At 47.4% G+C, this 24107-nt stretch overlaps 1 protein-coding gene across 3 annotated transcripts in view; it reads right to left on the bottom strand.

The window, feature by feature from the left end:
• LOC140385854 (cadherin-7-like) overlaps positions 1–24107 on the bottom strand; it is a 451440-nt gene that overhangs the window by 89208 nt on the left and 338125 nt on the right. For all 3 annotated transcript variants that reach the window (XM_072468447.1, XM_072468445.1, XM_072468446.1), the window contains one exon: positions 23574–23741. In XM_072468447.1, coding sequence (XP_072324548.1) covers positions 23574–23741 — 168 coding nt within the window. The remainder of the gene's footprint in view (positions 1–23573; positions 23742–24107) is intronic.

The raw sequence follows: 24107 nt of genomic DNA, 5'->3' as shown, positions 1-24107 counted from the left end.
CTTTAGTCCACATAATCTAGAAGGATTTAAATGACATGACACCTCGGCTGCAGCAAATTCTTCTTCGTCTCCGCCGATATGACTTCGAACTCGTCTACACACCGGGCAAGGAGCTGATCGTCGCTGATGCCCGATCTCGATCCATCACCATGCCATGTGAACCGGGCGACTTAATTCGCCACATTGAGGCACAGGTGCAGTTGTGTGCCAGCAACCATCTAGCCACTGATGAACGAGTTGTCCAGATACGTGAAGAAACTGCCAAAGATCCTCTACTGCAGCGCGTGATGCAACACCTTGCCCATGACTGGCAAAAGGGGCAGTGCCCCCAGTTCTTCAACATTCAGGACGAGTTAACGGTTGTCGAGGGGATCCTTCTTAAACTAGATAGAATCGTCATTCCCCAAAGCATGCAAGCCTTGGTGCTCAGACAGATCCATGAAGGTCACCTTGGGGTCGGAAAATGTCGACGCAGAGCTCGGCAGGCAGTCTACTGGCCTGGCATTAGCCAGGACATTGCTAACACGGTCCTCAACTGCACAACATGCCAGAAGTTTCAACCAGCTCAGCCCAAGGAAACACTGCAACAGCACGAGACCGTGACTTCTCTGTGGTCCAAAGTGGGGATAGATCTCTTTCACGCAAATGGGCGTGATTACGTGCTCTTGGTCGACTACTTCTCCAGCTACCCGGAAGTGGTGAAACTGTCGGCCCTCACGTCCAAGTCAGTGATTAAAGCCTGCAAAGAGACGTTTGCCAGGCACGGCATACCACTCACAGTAATGAGTGACAACGGCCATGTTTCGACAGCCAAGAGTGGTCTGACTTTGCACGATCCTACGACTTCAGTCACACCACATCCAGTCCCCATTACCCGCAATCAAACGGGAAGGCCGAAAAAGGGGTCCATACTGTCAAGCGGTTGCTGTGCAAGGCTGCAAACTCAGCCTCGGACTTCAACCTGGCGCTGTTGGCGTACAGGGCAACCCCTCTGTCGACTGGTTTGTCTCCGGCGCAGCTGCTCATGAACCGCAACCTGAGGTCAACTGTTCCAGCCATCCATGTTCCAGACCTTGACCACCTCACGGTGCTGCAGAAAGTGCAGCGATCCAGGGACCAGCAGCAGATCACGTATGATGATCATGCCAAGGATCTACCTGCGCTGGCTCCAGACGATGTTGTTCGCGTCCAGTTGCCTGAGGGAGGTTGGTCAGCCCCAGCTATTGTCGTCAGGCAGGCTGCCCCCAGGTCCTTCGTTGTCCAAATGGCTGATGGCTCCATTCTCCGGCGCAACAGGAAAAGTTCCCTGCCCACTGCCTGGCCGCGGCCGCACTTCTCTGCATGTCATCATGCCTCCTCCGGGCATCTCGTACCACGAGGCCACCGATCTGGCAGCGATCCCGCCTCTCCATGAGGCCACCGACATGGCAGCAATCCCGCCTGTCCAAGTGCCGGCGTCCCCCCCCTCCACCTCTGAGGCGATCGACAATAATTTGTCGCCCGCCACAAAGACTGAATCTATAGACTTAAATCTTGTAAGTTTTGTTCAGTTTGCTCTGTATCTGCACGATAGACACCTTCCCATGTACATATGTTCATTCATTCACCACTTGTATATAATCATGCATGTATATATATCGCCACGTTCCAAAATTTACTTCAAAAAGGGGAGATGTCATAATATCCACTCATGTATATAATGAGATGCAGACAGGCATGATTGACACACAGGGTAACCAATGAACACACACAACACATAACAACCAATCACCAGACAGGACACCACAAATATAAAACACACAGGGTGTTAAGACTCTCCCTGTCTCTACAGGACACAGCTACTGAGATAGTAAGAGTGCACAAGCCAGTGAGCACTATCACCATGAGGTAGAGAGTTAGTCTGGTCAAGCCAGAAGGAGGTTATCAGTTAAACTGACAACTCACAGCAGACTATGTACAGCAATCAGGAAGTTCAATAAAACAGTGTTGGACCATCTCCTGTGTCAGAAGCCTGTTTCTAGTTTCACTGCATCCAGTTGCAGTCAATGTTGAACCAACTTACTTAACACATCAGGGAAGGGCTGGAAAATCCCACCCTTTGTTTCCAGCAGTCTGTGTTGAACACAGCCTAGGACCGTTTGTGACAAAGGTTCACACTGGAACTGGATTTGCTGACAATTAAAAAGATAGCTCGGAAAGATACTTGTGAGGCGGATACAAAGAGTCACAAAGGGATAGAGATAGGTCAAGTCAATGGGCAAAAAATTGACATGTGGGGTATAATATGGAGTATTAAACTGAGGTTGTTTAGCAGGAAGAATGGAAAAGCAGTATATTTTGTAAATGGCGAAAGACTGCAGAATACTGCGGTACAGCGAGTTTGGGATGCCCTCCTAGCTGCATCACTCAAAGTTAGCATGCAGGTACAACAGGTAATAAGGAAGGGAATTGAAATTTTAGTCTTTATTTCAAGGGGAACGGAATATAAAAGGAGGGCAGTGTTGATACAATTGTACAGGGCACGGGTGAGACCGCACCTAAAGTGCAGTGCACAGTTTGATCTCCGTGGATAAGGAGGGGTACTCGGAGGCAGTTCAAACAAGGTTCACTGGATTGATTTTTGGGGGGGTTGTTTTATGAGGACATGTTAAGCACGTTGGGCCTGTACTCATTAGGGTTGAGAAGTATGACAGGTGACCTTATTGAGACATCATGGGCGGGATTCTCCGACCCCCCGCCGGGTCGGAGAATCGCCGGGGGGTCGGCGTGAATCCCGCCCCCGCCGGCTGCCGAATTCTCCGCGCCGGTCGGCAGCTGCTGGTAGAGCCCCCCCCCGGCGATTCTCCGGCCCGCGATGGGCCGAGTGGCCGCCCGTTTTCGGCCAGTCCCGCCGGCGTATGTTACACCAAGTATTTGCCGGTGGGACCTGGCTGCGCGAGTGGCCTCCAGGGTCCGCAGGGGGATCTGGCCCCGGGAGGTGCCCCCACGGTGGCCTGGCCCGCAATCGGGGCCCACCGATCCGCGGGCGGGCCTGTGCCTGGTGGTACTCTACTGTTCCGCGTCGGCCGCTGTGGTCCTCCGTGAATGCCGACGCGGAGATGAACCCCCCCCCTGCGCATGCGCTGGGATGATGCCAGCACACGTTGGCGCCCCTGCGCATGCGACAACTCGCGCCGGCCTGCGGAGGCCCTTCGGCGGCGGTTGCCATGGCGCCAAGCCCCTTCCCCGCCGGTCGGCGTGGTGCAAACCACTCCAGCGCCGGCCTAGCCCCTTTGGGGCGGCCCGACGCCGGAGTGGTCCACGCCACTCCTCGGCGCCGGGATCCCCCGCCCTGCCGGGTAGGGGAGAATCCCGCCCCTTATTCTGAGTGGGCTTGACTCAGTGGGTGCTGAAAGGATGTTTCCTTCTTAGGGAACCTAAAATTAGGGGGCTCTCAGTTTCAATGGGCAGTATCCCGCATGGCGGACATTCCAGCGCTGCCAAAGGAAATGACAATTAAAACGGCCGTTGTTTCTGCCGGCAGGAGGCAGGCTGTGGCTGGCCTGTAAAATCCTGGCCAATGTTTTATCACCAATACTTTTAATGCAATAAATAGTCCCAAGGACAATCAGAGGCCTTTTATAAAACAAAACAAGTAATTCAGACACAAGCAAGTTGTACGATCTCAGGTTTACGGTGGCTATTAAGTGCGGGAGCAGCCATGAGTGTGGTGGAAACATTGATTCCAGGGGTAACAAAGGCAAGAAAGAGGATTTCAGCAGCAACTGAGCTGAGACAGGGGTGAAGTTGGACAATGTTAAGAAGATTGGGACAGGCGGACTTAGCGGTGGTGTGGATATGTGGGGCGGAATTTTCCCATATTTTATCAGTGTCAGAGATAAACGGCGTGAAGTCCTCCCGCTACACAGGCGAGTTTTCCATCCATATTTTCAGGCGATCTGCAAAATAAAAATGAGTGGGCAGGATTTTACACCGTCCATCTGGTGGGGCGCAGCCTGATAGAGATCTGGCCGCCATATTTAAAGGGTACCCTGGTCAGCACAGTGGACCTCTCCATACGCATCGGGACATGCCCCCACCCCCCCACACTCACAACACTCTCCCCATTACACAATGACAACATTGAGGCAACCCTCCTCTAACAGCTCAGTCTCCCCCTCCCCGGGCCTGGCACTGTAGTCTTGGGGGCAATCTCCCCCCTCACAGGCATCGGCCCTCTCCACACACGTAAGGGGAATATCTCCCATGGGACTGCCCAGAGGGTACACCCCTGGCCCTGCCATAGAATTTACAATGCAGAAGGAGGCCATTCAGCCCATCGATTCTGCACCGACCCAAGCCCACACTTCCACCCTATCCCCATAACCCAGTAACCCTACCCAACACTAAGGGCAATTTTGGACACTAAGGACAATCTAGCATGGCCAATCCACCTAACCCGCACATCTTTGGACTGTGGGAGAATTAACTAATTTATGTTTTCAAATAGCCGCTGGAACATCACGTTGGTGAGGTATGAATATTGGGCAGGATTTTCTCAGCCCCGGCCGGGCCAGCTTATCGCCGGTCCAGGAGGAGCCTCCGCTGTGGCCTGGCCCGCGAGCAGAGCCTACCGTTCGACGGGCCGGCCTCTCGGGCTGGGGGCCTCTTTAGCTCCGCGCGGCCCCTCTAGTCCTACTCCATGTTGCGTCGGGGCCGGCGCGGAGAAGAGAGCCACTGTGCATGCGCAGACCCGCGGCGCCCATTTGGGTGGAAACCTTGTTATGTCATCGGCAAGAGATGTGGAAAATCGGGAACATGATCTCGCCGGCGAGAATCACGTTTCCCGACTGTCGCGATACTTTACGCCCGTGTCTCAGTTCTCGATGACGGCTAGAGCAGGCGAAAAATCATTCCTGTGGTTAGGAAATCATCTCTAAGTCAAATATGATACGAACGTTGCAAGAAAACTGGCTGGATGTCCGATGGACTTGGTTGCCAGGGACTGGAGTTTGGAGTGGTGGCTGAAGGCGATAGTTTCAGCCTTCAGAATATTTAATTGGAAGAAATTTTTGCCTGATAATTTGTCAACTGTGGAGGAGTTGAGATGTATGGCGCGAGGTAGCATGGGTTGTTGTCGGTGTACATTTGAAAACACGGTAGCATTGTGGTGGACACTGTTGCTTCGCAGCTCCAGGGACCCGGGTTCAATTCCCGGCTTGGGTCACTGTCTGGGAGGAGTCCCCACGTTCTCCCAGTGTCTGTGTGGGTTTCCTCCTAATGCTCCGGTTTCCTCCCACAAGTCCCAAAAGACGTGCTTGTTAGGTGAATTGGACATTCTGAATTTTCTCCTTCCGTGTACCCGAACAGATGCCGGAATGTGGCGACGAGGGGATTTTCACAGTAACTTCATTGCAGTGTTAATGTAAGCCGACTTGGGACACTAATAAGGATTATTATTATTATTATTATTATTATAAAATGCTGTTCTGTCGGATGAAAGGTGCAGCATACAGATTGGAAATAGGAAGGAGCCAAGAAGAGATCCTTCGAGAACGCCACAGTTAATGGTTTGGGAGCCGGAAGAAATGTCACTACAAGAGATACTCTGGCAATGATTAGATAGGGAAGAATGGAATTAGTGAGAGCAGTTGCAGCCAGCTGGGCAACAGTGGAGAGGCAGTGGAGATAGGTGACCAATCCTGTCAAATGCTGTAGACAGTTCGAGAAGCATGAGGAGGAATTGTTCACTCTGTTCATAGCTTCATAACATATTCAGTGCCGTGATAATGGCGGAAATCTAATTGGAGGCGTTCAAAATGAAATTCCAGAAAAGACAGGCACAGATTTCGGAGAGAGGAACACATTCAGGGACTTTGGAGAGGAGAGGGAGGCTGGAGATGGGACGGCAGTTTGCATGGGTCGGGGACCCAGGGGTTGTTTATTTTATTTTAGTAGAGGGCTGATGAGGGCAAATTTAAAGGAGAGAGGATAACAGCTGAAAACAGAGGACCGTCAACAATCCCGACTGACATGGAGACCAGGAGGGTGAGATGAGTTCAGAGATGGTGTGCAGGGAGGTGGGAGAGGAACTCGAGGAAGATGGACGCTGAGGGCTGGGGTGAGGTGGGAGGAGCTGCAGTGGAAATTCGGCCTGGCGAGTTAGTGGAAGGAAGGGACACAGCAGAGGCAGCTGATTGGATGGTTTCAATCTAAGTGCCAAAAAAAAAATCCATGAGCACATCGTACTTATTCTTTGTTTTGGGACTCTGCCCAGTCATGTCTGAAAAAGCCCCTGTGAAGTACGTTGGGACTTTATATTAATGTGAAGGCACTATATAACTGAAAGTTGTTGTTATTGTGCTTCTGTAATTCTGTTCCTTTGAAAAGGGGCTATGAAACTTCAGGGATGTTATTTTGTTCATAATAAGCACATTGTTTGGCCGTTGGTGCGACCATTATGAGTTTAATAAGGTGTGGTGAATGTATTCACCTAAGTATGAATTGTCTGTATAGTGCTGTGTCTATGGCCTGGAAATGATAATACGGTCTACTTCCAGGTACTGTACTGGAACCCCGGTGGGATATATAGACCGGCTACCTGTGGGTGGCACTCATTTGTACAACAGATATTGGCAGGCAAGTTCCTGGATAATAGAGCCTCGTATCCACTCGTTCTCACGGTCTCACAATGAATTGACGGTATCACATAAGGTTCTTAATTAAACAATCTAATTAATGGGCTGTTTCAGTCTTGTCCAAACCAACAACCACAATTTAAATATGGTTCTTTCTTCTCAAGGTTGAAGGAAACTGCTCACAACCTCTGTGTCCTCTCTGACAAACAAAGAACAAAGAACAAAGAACAAAGAAATGTACAGCACAGGAACAGGCCCTTCGGCCCTCCAAGCCCGTGCCGACCATACTGCCCGACTAAACTACAATCTTCTACACTTCCTGGGTCCGTATCCTTCTATTCCCATCCTATTCATATATTTGTCAAGATGCCCCTTAAATGTCCCTATCGTCCCTGCCTCCACTACCTCCTCCGGTAGTGAGTTCCAGGCACCCACTACCCTCTGCGTAAAAAACTTGCCTCGTACATCTACTCTAAACTTTGCCCCTCTCACCTTAAACCTATGCCCCCTAGTAATTGACCCCTCTACCCTGGGGAAAAGCCTCTGACTATCCACTCTGTCTATGCCCCTCATAATTTTGTATACCTCTATCAGGTCGCCCCTCAACCTCCTTCGTTCCAGTGAGAACAAACCGAGTTTATTCAATCGCTCCTCATAGCTTATGCCCTCCATACCAGGCAACATTCTGGTAAATCTCTTCTGCACCCTCTCTAAAGCCTCCACATCCTTCTGGTAGTGTGGCGACCAGAATTGAACACTATACTCCAAGTGTGGCCTAACTAAGGTTCTATACAGCTGCAACATGACTTGCCAATTCTTATACTCAATGCCCCGGCCAATGAAGGCAAGCATGCCGTATGCCTTCTTGACTACCTTCTCCACCTGTGTAGCCCCTTTCAGTGATCTGTGGACCTGTACTCCTAGATCTCTTTGACTTTCAATACTCTTGAGGGTTCTACCATTCACTGTATATTCCCTACCTGCATTAGCCCTTCCAAAGTGCATTACCTCACATTTGTCCAGGTTAAACTCCATCTGCCATCTCTCCGCCCAAGTCTCCAGACAATCTAAATCCTGCTGTATCCTCTGACAGTCCTCATCGCTATCCGCAATTCCACCAACCTTTGTGTCGTCTGCAAACTTACTAATCAGACCAGTTACATTTTCCTCCAAATCATTTATATATACTACAAAGAGCAAAGGTCCCAGCACTGATCCCTGTGGAACACCACTGGTCACAGCCCTCCAATTAGAAAAGCATCCCTCCATTGCTACCCTCTGCCTTCTATGGCCTAGCCAGTTCTGTATCCACTAAATGAAAATCGCTTATTGTCACAAGTAGGCTTCAAATGAAGTTACTGTGAAAAGCCCCTATTCGCCACATTCCGGCGCCTGTTCGGGGAGGCTGGTACGGGAATTGAACCGTGCTGCTGGCCTGCCTTGGTCTGCTCTCAATGCCAGCGATTTTAGCTGTGTGCTAAACCAGCCCCTGACCCTGAGTTAAGCTTCTAATTTCACACACGCTCGTCACAAACACGCCCACATTCACCTCCATGACATCGCCCATCTCCACCCCTTCATCAGACCATCTGCTGCTGAAGCCCTCAACCGGTCACCTTCAGACTCAAGACCTTCTGCCAGAGCCTGCCACTGTCGAGCCTCCAGAAGTTTCAGCTGGTCCCAAATCCCGGCTTCTTGTTTAATTGAGCACATCAAATCCAGTCCGCCCATTACTCCTCATTTTTTAGGTTGACAATTGCTCCCATCCATATATGGGTCCACCACTGCCCGCCGACTACCAACACTACCCCCTCCCATTGCCACAAATTAAAATTCCCATCTTTGCAGTGAAAACCTTCCATGCTCCCGCCTCTCTTTATAACTGGAACCATCTCCTGCCCGACAGCTTCAGGGAACTTTGTAATCCTGCAACTCTGACATCTCGCGCACCCCTCGCTTCCTTGACCAGCTCCGTCCCCACCGACCCATTGGGCCATGCCTTCAGGTGTCTAGGTGCACAGCTCTGGAATTCCTGCCCTAAATCTTTCTTTCCCAACTCTGCCCCTTCAAAAACTCTCTTTGAACAAACTTATGGTCTTCCCTCCTCATACGTCCTTCTTCAGCTTGGAACCAGTTTCTGTTCGCGGCTGAAAAGAGAGACATGTTGTGGAAGCTTTTCGTCTTTTGCTCATCGGGGCAAATGCAAGAATGCCAAATTTCAAATGATCACAGCAATTTATATCACAGGAATAAAAGGATGCTGATTGGTTGGCAAGGTAACACTGATTAGCCATCGTCATGGAGAAAGCAATGGGGAACTATGGGTCCCAGGTTCGATTCCCCGCTGGGTCGCTGTCTGTGCGGAGTCTGCATGTTCTCCCCGTGTCTGCATGGGTTTCCTCCGGGTGCTCCGGTTTCTTCCCACAGCCCAAAGACGTGCAGGTTAGGTGGATTGGCCATGATAAATTGCCCTCAGTGACCAAAAAGGTTAGTTGGGGTTATTGGGTTACGGGGGATAGGGTGGAAGTGAGGGTTTAAGTGGGTTGGTGCAGACTCGATGGGCCAAATGGCCTCCTTCTGCACTGTTTGTTCTATAGGCTCCAAGAGCTCCTGCATAAATATTAAAAAGGTGCAAGGCTTCAATAGATTCCTTCCATTTGCAGAAAACTTCCAAATCCCAATTCTTCTCATCGAATCATAGAATCCCTATAGTGTAAAGGGAGGCCATTCGGTCCATCGAGTCTGCACCAATCATCCAAGAGAGCACCCTACCTAGGCCCACTCCCCATTCCCACAACCCCGTAATCTAACCTACACATTTCTGGTTTCTAAGGGGCAATTTGGCGCGGCCAATCCACCTGAGGAGGTGCTATTATTGTCAGAGATTTTTTTCAAATTAATTCAAGGGATGTGGGTTCACTGGATAGGCCAGCATTTATTGCCCATCGCTAATTGTCTGCAAGACGGTGGTGGTGAGCTGCCTTCTCGTAACGCTGCAGCCCATGTGGCACAGGGATCAACTTTTTGGATGAGCTATTAATCCAAGGCACATTAGCTGGATAAGCTGCAGTGTGAAGAAGAGCAAGTAGTCCTCCCTGTGGCCTGGGTAAAATTCCTCACTCAACCATCTCCATCATGAAACAGACTACATGACCTATCATTCTTTTGCAATGCAAAAGTTGGCTGTAACCTTTGTCGACTCTCCAACAACGACAACCAATAAGATGATTTAATTTGATGGCATCACAATGGTTGCTGCTCGACATCACCCCATTCCCCTCAACTCTACCTAAGCCCTCTTGATCAGGACCCCCGGTTAGAGTTCAGCAGCTTTTCTGCACTCAGCAGCGCCACTGGGCAAATGGTGGCCGCTGCGGGTACTGTACCCACATGAGGCTTCGGATTGAGGAGGGACCCGGGTACAGGGCTGGAGAAGGATTGTGTGGCGGGGGGTATGCAGTGATGGGGAGGGTAGTCAGCAAAAAAGGCAGGGGGTGGCTCTCAGTGACACCGTCCCCCACCCCCACCCCCCATCCCCCCTCCCCCCAGCCAACCCCACTTCTTCCTGATGCTGGGTCCCTCGTGCCTTTGAACACTTACCGAGGACCAAGGTTTGCTCGTCTTGCTCCCCACATGGCAAGCTCCCCACTTGCCGCTATGTTCATACCAGTGACAGCAGGGTGAAGCCTGTAGATGGCCATTATTTTCCCACTTTTCGGCTCGAATTGGCTTGAGGCGAGGAGGCCTTCCCATCAGCAACTTAATCAGACCGGAAGCAGGAAGGTGAAGGGGTGCCCAGCAGGCAGCAACCCCGGTCAATTAAATTACCCCTCCGCCACCAAACACACCTGGGCAGGCGGCACATGATTCCGCCAAGATTGAGGATTGGTGTTAGATTGAGGGAGCATGAGAATCTTTTTGGTCAACCCAGCAAGGCAACGTGATTTGAAAGACATTAAGGGAATGGAAACAACTTAATAGTAAATTTCAAAAGGAAATTGGACATAAACTTGAAGGAAAAAAATGAAGGATTATGGGAAAAGAACAAGGGAGCGAGATGTATTGGACAACCCTTCAGAGCCTACACAAGTATGATGGGCCTCCTGGTCTGATGTATCATTCCATGACGAAAAGTGGCTGATTAATTTATTCCCGGTTTTAAAATTGTTCCTGACCTCAACAATCTCTAAACATAAATGTGTCACCGCGTTCCCAAAGAAAATGGCATCTTTCGCCATAAGAAGTTGAGAAATAGGAGCAGAAATAGACCATTGAGCCTGCTTTGCTATTCAAAATGATCATGGCTGACCTTTGACGTCAAATTCATTTTCCTGTCTCCTTCCCATATCTCGGAGAGGCCAAAAATCTGTCTGTCCCACAACCTTACATTTATCCAAGGATGTTGCACCCACAATGCTCTGGGGTGGGGAATTCCAGAAATTCAAAGCCCTTTGAATGAAGGAATTTCTCCTCATCTCAGTCCTCAATAATTGGCCCCTTATCCCGAGACTCTATTTAGACTCAGTAACCAGCAAAAGAAATCTTTCAGTGTCTCTCTCTCTCTCCAGCCCCTTCAGAATCTTGTGGGTTTTGGTGGGATCACCCGTCAAAATTCTAAAAGCCTGAGGATACAGGCCCAATTTACTCAGCTTCTCATCATGGCGTAACCCCTGATCCCTGGGGCCAATCAAATAAACCTTTGTTGTTCTGAAAGTCGCCATAGTCCCAGATGACCATAGACCGCTTTCCCAATTGAAGGGGGAGCTGACCAGCGGTGATTTAACCTGAGGGTCACCACACCGCAGGTGAGGGGGAAGGTTGAGAAGGTGTGGCCTTCAAGGATAACCTCAGCCGGTACGGGAATTGAACCCACGCCTGCTGGCCTCGCTCTGCATCCCGAACCAGCTGTCCAGCCAACTGAGGGCTAAGTTGGCTCTCCACAATGATTATCCGGTTAATGACCTTGGTTGTAAAATCTCAGTTCACCTCAACACTCAGGAGTGTGTAACATTCACTAAATCATCGAACGGTAGAGCATGGAAGGCCCGTTGGTCCAGTAATGCCTGTACTCTTTGGAAGGGCTTTCCAATTGATTCCAATCCCCCATTTTATATCCATCATCCTGCGCAATCCTTCCCTTCAAGTATATATTTTGAAATGTATTATGGACTCTGCTTCCCTGTCATGCAATGGATTCTTGTCAGGATAATTCCCTTTATAAAAGATAACATTTCCGCCTCTGGCACCTTTGCCAACTCTCTTTGTGTCCTCCAGTTACTGCCGTGAGTGGCAGCAATTTCTTCTTATTTACTCTATCAAATCTCTTCAAAACTTAAATACCACTGTCACACAGATCTGCAAAGAGAAAAAGATTGATAAAAGCTAATGTAGGCCCCTTACAGTCAGAAACAGGAGACTTCATAACAGGGAACAAAGAAATGGTTTGTACTAAATTCGTACTTTGCTTCTGTCTTCTCAAAGGAAGACATGAATAATGTTCCAAAAGTTCTGAGAATTACAAGTTTCAGTGAGGAGCTGAAGAAAATTAGTATTCGTAAAGAAATGGTTTGGGGGAAATGAATGGGATTGAAGGTGGACAAATCTCGAGGGCCTGGCAATCTTCATCCCAGAATTAAGGAGATGGTCCTAGAAAAAGCAGATTCATTGGTGGTCATTTTCCAAAATTCTTTGGACTCTGGAATGGTTCCTACAGATTGGAGGGTAGCGAATGTAATCCCGTTATTCAAAAGGGAGGTAGAGAGAAAATAGGGAACTACAGACCAGTGAGCCTAATGTCGGTAGTAAGGAATTTGCTAGCGTCCAGTATCAAAGATTTCAGGGCACAGCATTTGGAAAGCAGTGGTGTAATCAGACAAAATCAGCATGGATATCAAAATCAGCATTGATTTATGAAAGGAAAATCATCCTTGACAAATCTGCTAGAATTCTTTGAAGATGTAACTAGTAGGGTTGACCAGGGAGAACCAGTGGATGTGGTTTATTTAGACTTTCAGAAGACTTTCGACAAGGCCTCACATAGCAGGTTACTATAAAGTTAAAGGGTATGGCATTGCGCCTAGTGTCTTGAGATGGATAGGTTAACAGACCAGAAACAAAAGGTTGAAATAAATGAGTATTTTTCCAATTGGCTGGCAGTGACTAGTGGGGAACAGCAGGACCCCAAAAGTTCACATTATATATTAATGATTTGGACGAGGGAACTAAATGTATTACCTCCAAATTTGCAGATGATACAAAGTTGGGTGGGAGGGTGAGCTGTGAGGAGGATGCAGAGAAGCTTCAGTGGGATTTGGGCAGGCTGAGTGAGTGGGCCTATGAATGGCAGATGCAGTATAATGTGAATAAATGTGAGGTTATCCGCTTCAGTAGTAAAAAAGAGGAAGGCAGATTATCATTTAAATGGGTGCAAATTGAAAGATAGAAAGTAGTTGAGGCCAAAACATTGTGTAATTTCAAGAAGGAATTAGATATAGCTCTTGGGGTTAAAGGGATCAAGGGACATGGGGGGGGGGGGGGGGGGGAGGCGGGATCAGGGTATTGAACTTGCTGATCAGCCATGATCGTAATGAATGGCGGGAGCAGCAGGCTCGAAGGGCTGGATGGCGTCCTCCTGCTTCTATTTCCTATGTATGTTTCTATGTATATCTATCCCTTAACCTCCTCCTGCTCTAAGGCGGACGGGCCCAGCTTCAGAACAAGAGTGGACAATTCCGCCAGTCAAACCAGTTCTCTCATTCACTGGGATTTTGGATGATCTGTGTCCGATTTTCATCCACCTGCCTTGGCCTCATGTCTTTTCATCAAAACTGTTAATCTCAGGTGTAAAGTCATCTTTTCCTTCCAGATAGCTGAAATCCCGGTCGAAGTTATGGTAAATGCTGGTGTAGACACAACGGCCTCCATCTCCACTGTAACAATTCTGTGATTCTGGGAGGTGGGGTCAGCCCACCCGTGGCAGCGCCGTGTCGCTAATGGTGTCGTGTCCGACACTACAATCAGGTATTTAAGTGGGACCTGTCGGGCTTCCCACAGAATTAACTCCACAGTCGGGTGGAAATCCTGCCCCCCCGAGAGCTGCCAGTCAATCAGAGGTTGACAGCTCCCCATTGCTGGCACTGCCATTGTGGAGCAGTGGTCACTTCCTGTAATTCAGTGAGGCTGTCTCCGCCGATCATACACTGGATTCCTGGAGACGGGTGAGTGGGGTCAGGGGTGTTGTGGGGTATCGCAGGGTGGGAGTCGCTGACAGGGGCGGGGGGGACCGGGAGGAGAGTTTGGACGCAAGAGCAAGGGGGTGTAGCTCTCACTAGGCAGCCCCCCTTCTCGATGCGGGGTCCCTCAAATCGGCCACCGAAGTGCCTTTGAAAGAGCCATGATGTGGAGATGCCGGCGTTGGACTGGGGTGGGGACAGTAAGAAGTCTTTCAACACCAGGTTAAAGTCCAACAGGTTTATTTCAAATCACTAGCTTTCGGAGTACTGCTCCTTCCTCAGGTGAATGAAGAGGTGGGTTCCAGAAACATATATATATATAGACAAAGTCAAAGATGCAAGGCAGTGCTTTGAATGCGAGCATTTGCAGGTAATTAAGTCTTTCCAGATCCAAAGACCTTTGAAGGAGGGAATTGATGGGAAGACACAGGCAAACCCGACTGGAGGCACAGGAAATGCCCCGGGAGCTCAGGGGAATCCCGATTCCAGTATTAAATCCGTGTGGGATCAGGGATGATGGCCTTCAAGTGGCTCAATAATGAACCTATGATCTAGCGGGTTCCCACGTCAGCCCGTTCCCACCACTCACTAAATGGGGGCAGTTTTCCTGCAGGAGGGAATACGCCACCCAGTTCCCGCTGTCCGCCTTGGGGTCCATAAACCCCAAGCCCTGCTCAAAATTAGCTGGAGCAGTTACAATTTTAACCCATCCTACCAGTCAGGAAACGACGCGATTGGGCACAATGAGGGTGTTCCACTAGGACATTATCATAAATGTAAAAACTGCAAGGGTTAATGAAATGTCTAGATCAACTACTAGAGGGAGCTAGAGTTACAAGTACATAAGATATTGATGCTAAGCCTTGTGGGGAGAGAAGTGAAGGAGAAAGCTAGAGTACAGACTGATGGAAAGATAGTGTGATTGAGAGCAGATCACAGTTAATATAACAGTGTAGAGATTAGTAGCAGATGAGTGTAGATTATATGTTAATTATCAACTGTATATTATATAGGAGTAAATGTCGAATCCAATTAAGTAGTGTTAATAAATTTAGAGCTTTGTTTAAGTTCAAGCTATTTTGTGGTCTTTGTGAACACTACGCCAACCATCCTGAATTTAGCAACGAAGAACACCACACCACCCTGCCTGATTTTAATCTTTGTTGAAGTCACTGAGTAATATTGTGCAATAGGCCGGTCGAGGAGGGGGGGGGGCAATGGGGGGTGGGGGGGGGGCGTTAAATCAGCATTCTACCTCATCCTAAAGATCTTTCATCTGGTGCGATAGGTTAAAATTTCCCCTCGTACCCTACTGCCTAGACAATGGTTTGTATTGCTGTAAACAATTGTTTATCAGGTTCCTTCAATTGTAACACTCTTTCGAGACACGCTTTCATTCTTGTAATGCACTGACTCTAAAATGGAGCACTCCATTCTCTGACCTTAATTATTAAAACTAATATATCAACAAATCCCAGGTTGACGATTTTAAGGACCCTTTTATTTCTTCTTAACGATTTCTTACGAAAGGTATGGATAATATTAAATTTGGATCAGCAGTTGCAAAAAAAAGGTTGCTTTTGCAGACTTGGCGTTCCCTCGACCTTTTGCCCATGGCATGATGGGAGAAATGTAATTAATCAAAGGGTCAGAAACATTATGGGTACTAAGGAAAAATAATATCAAAACGAGATGGCTGCTATTTCTGAATTATTTACAAGGCATATAAGATATAAGAGCAGAATTAGGCCATTCGGCCCATCGAGTCTGCTCCACCATTCTATCATGTGCCATAATGATATGGTACATCATTAGGTGATCCAACTATTCTATTTGGTTTCTGATCTCAGAGGTAACTTCCTTCCCTCCATTTAATATTCCCGTTATATTAATTGCTGTTCTCTGGAAAAATACATGACCATTATTTATAACAAATGTGTTTGGTTTATAAGCAGTAGTTGCATTGTAAAAGGGAGATGCTCAGTGCCTAGCACCTGTGTGGGGCAAATCTTGCCATTGAATACAGTCAAGGTATTGCTGTGTGCGGGCACCTCCTCAGTAGCTGTCAGATGCCATCTGAGGAGTCATGAAGGGTGCTATGCAGTAATCAGCAAACATTCGCACTTCTGACCTGATGTTGGAGGGGATTCCTTTTCTGTGCCAATCATAGCCCTTCAGAGAAATTTTAACTTCTCTGAAGATGGCTTCCTGAATATTCCCAGACTTGGCCATAAATGTTGTTGACTCTCACTGGCAAATCCCCGGCTGATCTTGACTGTATTTCTCAATGGATGATTAATGATCTGAGCATTCAATAGCGCTGACTCTCCTGCCACTGAGTAATGGGAGCATCAGCTGACACATTACTTTCTTTCACCTCATCAGTGCAAAAAACTAAGTCAAAAAGCAAGAATCTCAGTGCCATTCCACGAATTTCACCAAACCACGAGCACCGGTCTGGGGAAAATGTGGGGCATTGTTACATTAGAATAATTATGAAACAGTGTGTTATTTTGCCCGAAGGCGCGTAAGTAAACTTTTAGAAATCGGTGCCCTGGCTTTTCCGATATTAGCACCAGAGCATTTAACACCGTCATATGATATTACATTGTCCATTTATTCTTTGAAATTTTAATTTGTTCATGGGATGTGGATGTCGCTGGCTGGGCCAGCATTTATTGACCATCTCTGAGGGCATTGCTGTGGGTCTGGAGTCACATATAGACCAGACCGGGTAAAGGCGGCAGATTTCCTTCCTTAATGGAAATTAATGAACCAAATGGGTTTTTACGGCAATCGACAATGGTTTCATGGTTCAGCTTTCGACTTTTATCGTTCCACATATTTATTGATTCCAAATTTCACCATCTGCTGTGGTGCGATGCGAACGCAGGTCTCCAGAATATTACCCTGGGTCTCTGGATTATTACTCCAGTGACAACACCACGAAGCTACTGTCTCCCCGAATCCTCCTCCACAATAGTCCTCAACACCGGCGCCCCGCAAGGCTGCGTACTTAGCCCCCTACTCTACTCCCTGTACACACACGACTGCGTGGCAAAACTTGGTTCCAACTCCATCTACAAGTTTGCTGACGATACGACCATAGTGGGCCGGATCTCGAATAACGATGAGTCCGAATACAGGAGGGAGATAGAGAACCTAGTGGAGTGGAGTAGCGACAACAATCTCTCCCTCAATGCCAGCAAAACTAAAGAGCTGGTAATTGACTTCAGGAAGCAAAGTACTGTACAAATGTCCTGTCAGCATCAACAGGGCCGAGGTGGAGATGGTTAGCAGTTTCAAATTCCTAGGGGTGCACATCTTCAAAAATCTGTCCTGGTCCACCCACGTCGACGCTACCACCAAGAAAGCACAACAGCGCCTATACTTCCTCAGGAAACTAAGGAAATTCGGCATGTCCACATTGACTCTTACCAACTTTTACAGATGCACCATAGAAAGCATCCTATCAGGCTGCATCACAGCCTGGTATGGCAACTGCTCGGCCCAGGACCGCAAGAAACTTCAGAGAGTCGTGAACACCGCCCAGTCCATCACACGAACCTGCCTCCCATCCATTGACTCCATCTATACCTCCTGCTGCCTGGGGAAAGCAGGCAGTATAATCAAAGATCCCTCCCACCCGGCTTACTCACTCTTCCAACTTCTTCCATCAGGCAGGAGATACAGAAGTCTGAGAACACGCACGAACAGACTCAAAAACAGCTTCTTCCCCACTGTCACCAGACTCCTAAATGACGCCCTTATGGACTGATTTCATTAACACTACACCCTGTATGCTTCATCCGATGCCAGTGCTTATGTAGTTACATTGTATATGTTGTGTTGCCCTATTGTGTATTTTCTTTTATTCCCTTTTCTTCCCATGTACTTAATGATCTGTTGAGCTGCTCGCAGAAAAATACTTTTCACTGTACCTCGGTACACGTGACAATAAACAAATCCAATCCAATCCAATCCAATATAATGTAGGACAATGGAATCTCAAACGTAAGCGCAAAGGTGGCTCACGTGAACATATGGGCTGAAGTCCAAAATTGTGCTTGAATGGTCGAATCAGCAACATTTCAATCTGTTAATTCTCACTCTTCTGTTTTATTCATCTTGGAATTTCAAAATTTAACAAAACAGACATCAAGTGCACCAAAATTATGACATTCCAAAACCACATACAACTCCGCTGACACATTTGTTGTTTTATTGTTCCATTACTGCCCCCCTGGGCCCCCCTGTTGCCACACACCATCATATCTTTGCCATTTAATCATCCCTGTCTGCAAACCATCACAGGCCTTCCTTCTCTTTTGCTCTTTCCTGTGGTCTTCTCCCCCACCCACATCTTGTGAGCTCTGTATTTGCTTCTAAACCGTTAAATCACGAACTTCTTTCAGTTCCGATGAAACGGTCCTTGACCTCTATAGGTGCTGCCTGACCTGTTGAGTCTTTTCCAGCATCTTGTGATTTTTAAACACATGTTTCCAACATGTGTAATGTTCTGTTTCTCTATCACAATCTATGTCTGTAATTTTGCACTCCGACCTCGCCAGGAATGGGCTGGCAGGAGGGCAGCTCAAAATTGGGTGGCATGGTGGGTGCGCTGTGTCTGTCGTCTACCCACTTCCACCGTGGTGGGGGGAAGCATCAGGCAGGTTTGTCTAACCTTGGGCAAATTAACGTCCTCAATGCCCACTTATTTTACCAGCAGCGAAGCTGTCATGTCATCTTTGACCAACTTCAACAAAATGGAATTCCCCTCTATAAGGTGCACCCAAACCATGCTTTCTCCCCGCCACCACCACTGGCCCTCCCACCCCTCCCCATCACCACCTTCTTCATTCCAGCCCCAATGGAAACCCCCCCACTTCACAATTTGCCTAGCTCTCGCAGTCCCAGTACTGGCCACTGGTGGCGCTGATGGGGCAGGAGAGAGCTGCCAGCCATTTGCTTGTCCGGCAGCTCTCAGAGGTCGCACTCCCTCCCAGTTGGGTGGGTGGAGGTGGGTGGGGGGGAATGGCGGTGGGGGGGGATGGCGGGGGGGGGGGTGGAAGCCTCACCCTAAGCCCCATTGCCATAAAATCAGATTGGGGATTCGCGGCCATGTAGTGGTGGGCTCGTCCCTAACATGCCGGGCAGCGGGGTAGGGCCATCGCCTTTGCACAATATTTCAAGCTCATGTGTCTCAATCAGAGGTTTGGTTCAGTTTTCAGTCCTCTTTCCTCAGCTGGTAAAGCAAAAAACGGCACTGCTACTATTCTGAAGAGCCTTGATCACGAAGGAAAACGAGGGTTACGGGGAAAGGGCAGGATTGAATGGCGGAGCAGGCTCAAGGGGTCGAATGGCCTCCTCCTGTTCCTATTTCTTATGGTGTTATTATCTAATCTGGAGTAAACCACAGAGAATGACATAGCTAAGTTTTGAAGTTACTATTGTTATTAAGCTATTAAAAAAAAACCATTTGCGGTAAAAATGTTTCTTTATTGCAATAGCAGTCGTTAATATGGTTGATTCTTAACTGCCCTCTGAAATGACCGAACAAGTTGCTCAGTTCAAGGGCAACTAGGGATGGGCAACAAACGCAGCCCTTGCCAGCGACACCCACATCTCATGAAGGAATTTTGAAAAACAGGATTTCTAGTTAGACGGTCACAAAAGGCTTCAAGTGTCTCACTCTGGAAAGAACTGCATAAAGCTGTCCATGTGTAAAAACAGGCCGAGGAATATTGATGCAAATTTTGGCAAGAGCCTGACCGTGTGACTTGTTTATGGTCATATTTTATCAAAGTCTATTTGGGAACCGTTTTCTCCTTGTGGTGAACGTAGAATTACAGATATATTGTACAATCCATATTTGGTGCAGTGAGGGTTAAAAGCCTGGGTTACTTTAAGTGAAGTGAATGGGCTAGGGTCTGGCAGATGGAATACAATGTTGACAAATGTGAGGTTATCCACTTTGGTAGGAATAACAGCAAAAGGGATGATTATTTGAATGATAAAATATTAAAACATGCTGCTGTGCGGTGGGACCTGGGTGTCCTAGTGCATGAGTTGCAAAAAGTTGGTCTACTGGTGCAACAGGTGATTAAGAAGGCAAATGGTGAATGGAGTTTTGTCCTTCACTGCTAGAGGGATGAAGTTTAAGACTAGGGAGATTATGCTGCAATTGTATAAAGTGTTAGTGAGGCCACACCTGGAGTATGGTGTTCAGTTTTGGTCTCCTTACCTGAGAAAGGACATACTAGTGCTGGAGGGTGTGCAGAGGAGATTCACTCGGTTAATCCCAGAGTTGAGGGGGTTGGATTACGAGGAGAGGTTGAGTAGACTGGGACTGTACTCGTTAGAATTTAGAAGGATGCAGGGGGATCTTATAGAAACATGTAAAATTATGAAGGGAATAGATAGGATAGATGCGGGCAGGTTGTTTCCACTGGCGGGTGAAAGCAGAACAAGGGGGCATAGCCTCAAAATAAGGGGAAGTAGATTTAGGACTGCGTTTAGGAGGAAATTCGTCACCCAAAAGGTTGTGAATCTATGGAATTCCCTGCCCAGTGAAGCAGTTAACGCTCCTTCATTAAATGTTTTCAACATAAAGATAGACAGTTCTTTGAAGGATAAAGGAATAAAGGGTTATGGTGTTCAGGCGGGAAAGTGGAGCTGAGTCCACAAAAGATCAGCATGATCTCATTGAATGGCGGAGTATGCTCGAAAGGCCAGGTGGCCTATTCCTGCTCCTAGTTCATGTGTTCTTGTGTTCTTAGTGTGTGTGTGACTGCTGCAGTCATGTTTTAGTTGAAAGACAACTAAAGTTTGGAGCCGGAGGTGCAATTAAAGCATCGTAAAAAAGCCTGGGCTAATGCAATGTTGTTTGGATTAAGGGGGATTCCCTGTGGAGTTAATTAGGTTTCATTTGGGTAAGATGGTGTAATTACTGGATGGACCTAAGGTATCAGGCATTTTGCAGGAAAGCAGAGTTTCAGTAGAGGTCTAAATGAAGCTGTGAGCAGAAGTCAACCATTTTGCTCTCACAGCAGTTCAGTTAAAGATATGTCTGTAGACAGATTAGCAGCTTCTTTCCATGCAGTTCAGAATGGTCTGTTCAAAAGGTGAGCTGAAACAGCTTTTGAAGAAATACAGCCAGATTTTCTGTATGGTTCTGACAGGATTCAGATTTTTTCTTTGAAGCAGTGTCAAAATATTTCTTTTTCACAATGAATATCTAAGTAAAGCAGGTATACCTGAGTGCTGATTGTATTTAACAGTGGATTGAGAGCTGAGATGGTTCTGTTGTTTGAGTGAGACTAAAGATAGCAGTTGTAATATAATAATCTTTTATTGTCACAAGTATGAAGTTACTATGAAAAGCCCCTAGTCGCCACATTCCGGCACCTATTCAGGTAAGCTGGTACAGGAATTGAACCTGTGCTGCTGACCTTGTTCCGCATCACAAACCAGCTGTCTAGCCCACTGAGCTAAACCAGCCCTTAAGGGTTACTGTGTCACTGCATCTATTAACATTGTTTAAGAGGTAATTGTAAGTTGTTTTCTGTTGTGAGGTTAAAGATATTTTAATATTGTGTTGGTAATTTAGATGGTTTAATACACTGCATCCTTATTTCTTTGTGATATCAAATGCGAGGCATTTTTTCTCCCAGTCCTACAAAATTAAAATAAAATATTGGGGTTTCTGTCTAGCATCTTAGCCTCGGTCAGGGTCTAGTCCAGGATTGTAATATCCTGAGGTGAAAAATCTGGCTTACATCTGATTGGCTCAATATAATTTGAGGAATAAACATTATATTTCCTTAAAATCTGCCTGATATAATTGCAGCATCCATCATCAAAGGAAACAGCTTCCTAACTACCAATCTTGTACCCTGAGTAAGTCCTTGTTTTAAGATTCAAGTTTCATAGGAACGTCATAACTGCTCCTTTCTTGAGTCTGATTTGTCCATTGCCGTTTGACTGTATAGAAACTCTGGAGGACATAAATTGTTATCATAATCATCTTCTATAGAATCATTGCTGATGTATTATTTTAATTCCACTGACCATTCAATAATAATAATAATAATCTTTATTATTGTCACAAATAGGCTTACATTAACACTGCAATGAAGTTACTGTGAAAAGCCCCAGTTGCCACATCCCGGCGCCTGTTCGGGTACAGAGAGGGAGAATTCAGAATGTCCAATTCACCGAACAAGCACGTCTTTCGGGACTTGTGGGAGGAAACTGGAGCACCCGGAGGAAACCCACGCAGACACAGAGAGAACGTGCAGACTCCACACAGACAGTGACCCAAGCCGGGAATCGAACCCAGGTCTCGGGCGCTGTGAAGCAACAGTGCTAACCACTGTGCTATCGTGCCACCCCAAATCTGGTGAGCTGTCATTTTTAGCATAAAGAATAATAAATTGTATCAAATAATTGCCTCTACAGTTTTGCCACACTTAACCAATTCTGTCATCTCACCCACGCCTGAATGCCACCTGCTCACAGGCCATCCCCTCCCTCCCAGGCCACCTCTATCCCATGCCATTCCTCCCAAGCCATCCCCATCGCACTCCTGCCCCACCCTCTCCCAGCAATCCCATCCTATCCCTCGCAGAAACAACATTTCTCCAGCCAGGCTAACATTTTATGAAAACAAAACATGCAGCAAATACTCAGCAAGCCGGGCAGCTTCATCGGAGAAGAAACGGGCTTCCCTTTGTTATAGGGCTGCCCTTACTTTCTGTTGTTTTTGTTCTCCATCGTAGAATCCTTAAGGTTCAAAAGGAGCCCATTCGGCCCATCAGGTCTGCACCAAACCCCGATAGAGCACCCTAACCCCCCCTGCCCTATCCCCATGAATACACCTACACGTCTTTCGACACTAAAGAGCAATTTAACATGGCCACCTTAGCAAACTCCACACAGACAATTTAGCAAACTCCACACAGACAGCCACCCGAGGTCGGAATTGGTGTTATGAGGCAGCAGTGCTAACCGCTGTGCCACCGTGCCACCACATCGACCCCATCAAAGTGGTTTAAGGTCTGTACAGAATCTTTTCCTTGTGCTATTGGGGTACAGTTGTCAGTCCCTAAGTAAATTGGGGGGAAAAAAACATTCAAAAGCTTTTAACATGGGCCTTTTCATGTCTTGGCATCCAAATGAAGCAGCTTGAGGCCTGCATCGGACCGCAATTAGCATAAGGTTACACTGGTGATTAATGTAATCTGGGAAGGTGCGACCAGTTTTGTGGACGGTTTGGTTTTGAGCTCCATGTTTTTTTTTAATGTGAGCAGAAGATGGCGGAAACTCAGTTCACACTTGAGATCTGGCCAACCTTTTCATGGGTTACATTGATCTTAGTCAAACTTTGCCGGACAAACAATGAACAAAGAAGCAGTTGGCTAAAGCACTTGGGGGCGAAGGGGATCATAGGATATGGGGGGAAAGCAGGATTAGACTATTGAGTTGGATGATCAGCCATGATCGCAATGAATGGTGGAGCAGGCTCGAAGGGCCGAATGGCCTCCTCCTGCTCCTACTTTCTATGGAACCGAGCAGAAAGTGACAACGACATGAAAGAAGACAATTGTGTATTAACATGCAGTGCATAATCCCATCTATTGTTTCACCTCACCAAGCAGGAAAATATCACAGCGAGAGCTTGATGAATAGTTTGCTGTGATGGAGAATTAATACAGTTCCTTACTGCGTGAGAAGCGAGGTGGGTTGTCGTTGACATCACTGAGAGTAACGGTGATCGATGTAGTCCCAGATAAGCCTCCCATCTGTCCAACCATATCTTTTGCTTGAATAACCAGCAGGTAGCGATCCTTGGCCTCCCTGTCCATGTTAGGTAGAGCTGTTCTGATGATTCCTGAAAGGTATATCCAAAAAGATCAGTCGGGGGGGCTCCAGAAGTCTGAAACATGACTAGCATGACAATTCCATTCCTTCGACGATCATTTATCGGGTGACCCCCCACTCTTCAGGTCCAGTTTCCGTTGTCGTATTTAATACATCCACCATCTCACTGATAGTTTAAAATTATGAATAATTTAGTATTGTCTGTGCAGTGCCGTTCACACAAACATGCAGTGTTTCGTGCCCGAGTTACCCAATTAGTGCCACTCCCCAGCTCAGTCCTCCTAACCCGGTAACGTCTTCCTTTGCAAGTATATATCCCACTTCTCTTCTGAAAGTTACTGCTGAATCTGATTCTATCTCCTTTCAGGCAGTGCAT

The sequence above is a fragment of the Scyliorhinus torazame genome, chromosome 11 (genome assembly GCF_047496885.1).
Source record: "Scyliorhinus torazame isolate Kashiwa2021f chromosome 11, sScyTor2.1, whole genome shotgun sequence".
Lineage (NCBI taxonomy): Eukaryota > Metazoa > Chordata > Chondrichthyes > Carcharhiniformes > Scyliorhinidae > Scyliorhinus > Scyliorhinus torazame.
This window is presented reverse-complemented; position numbering and strand designations above follow the sequence as displayed.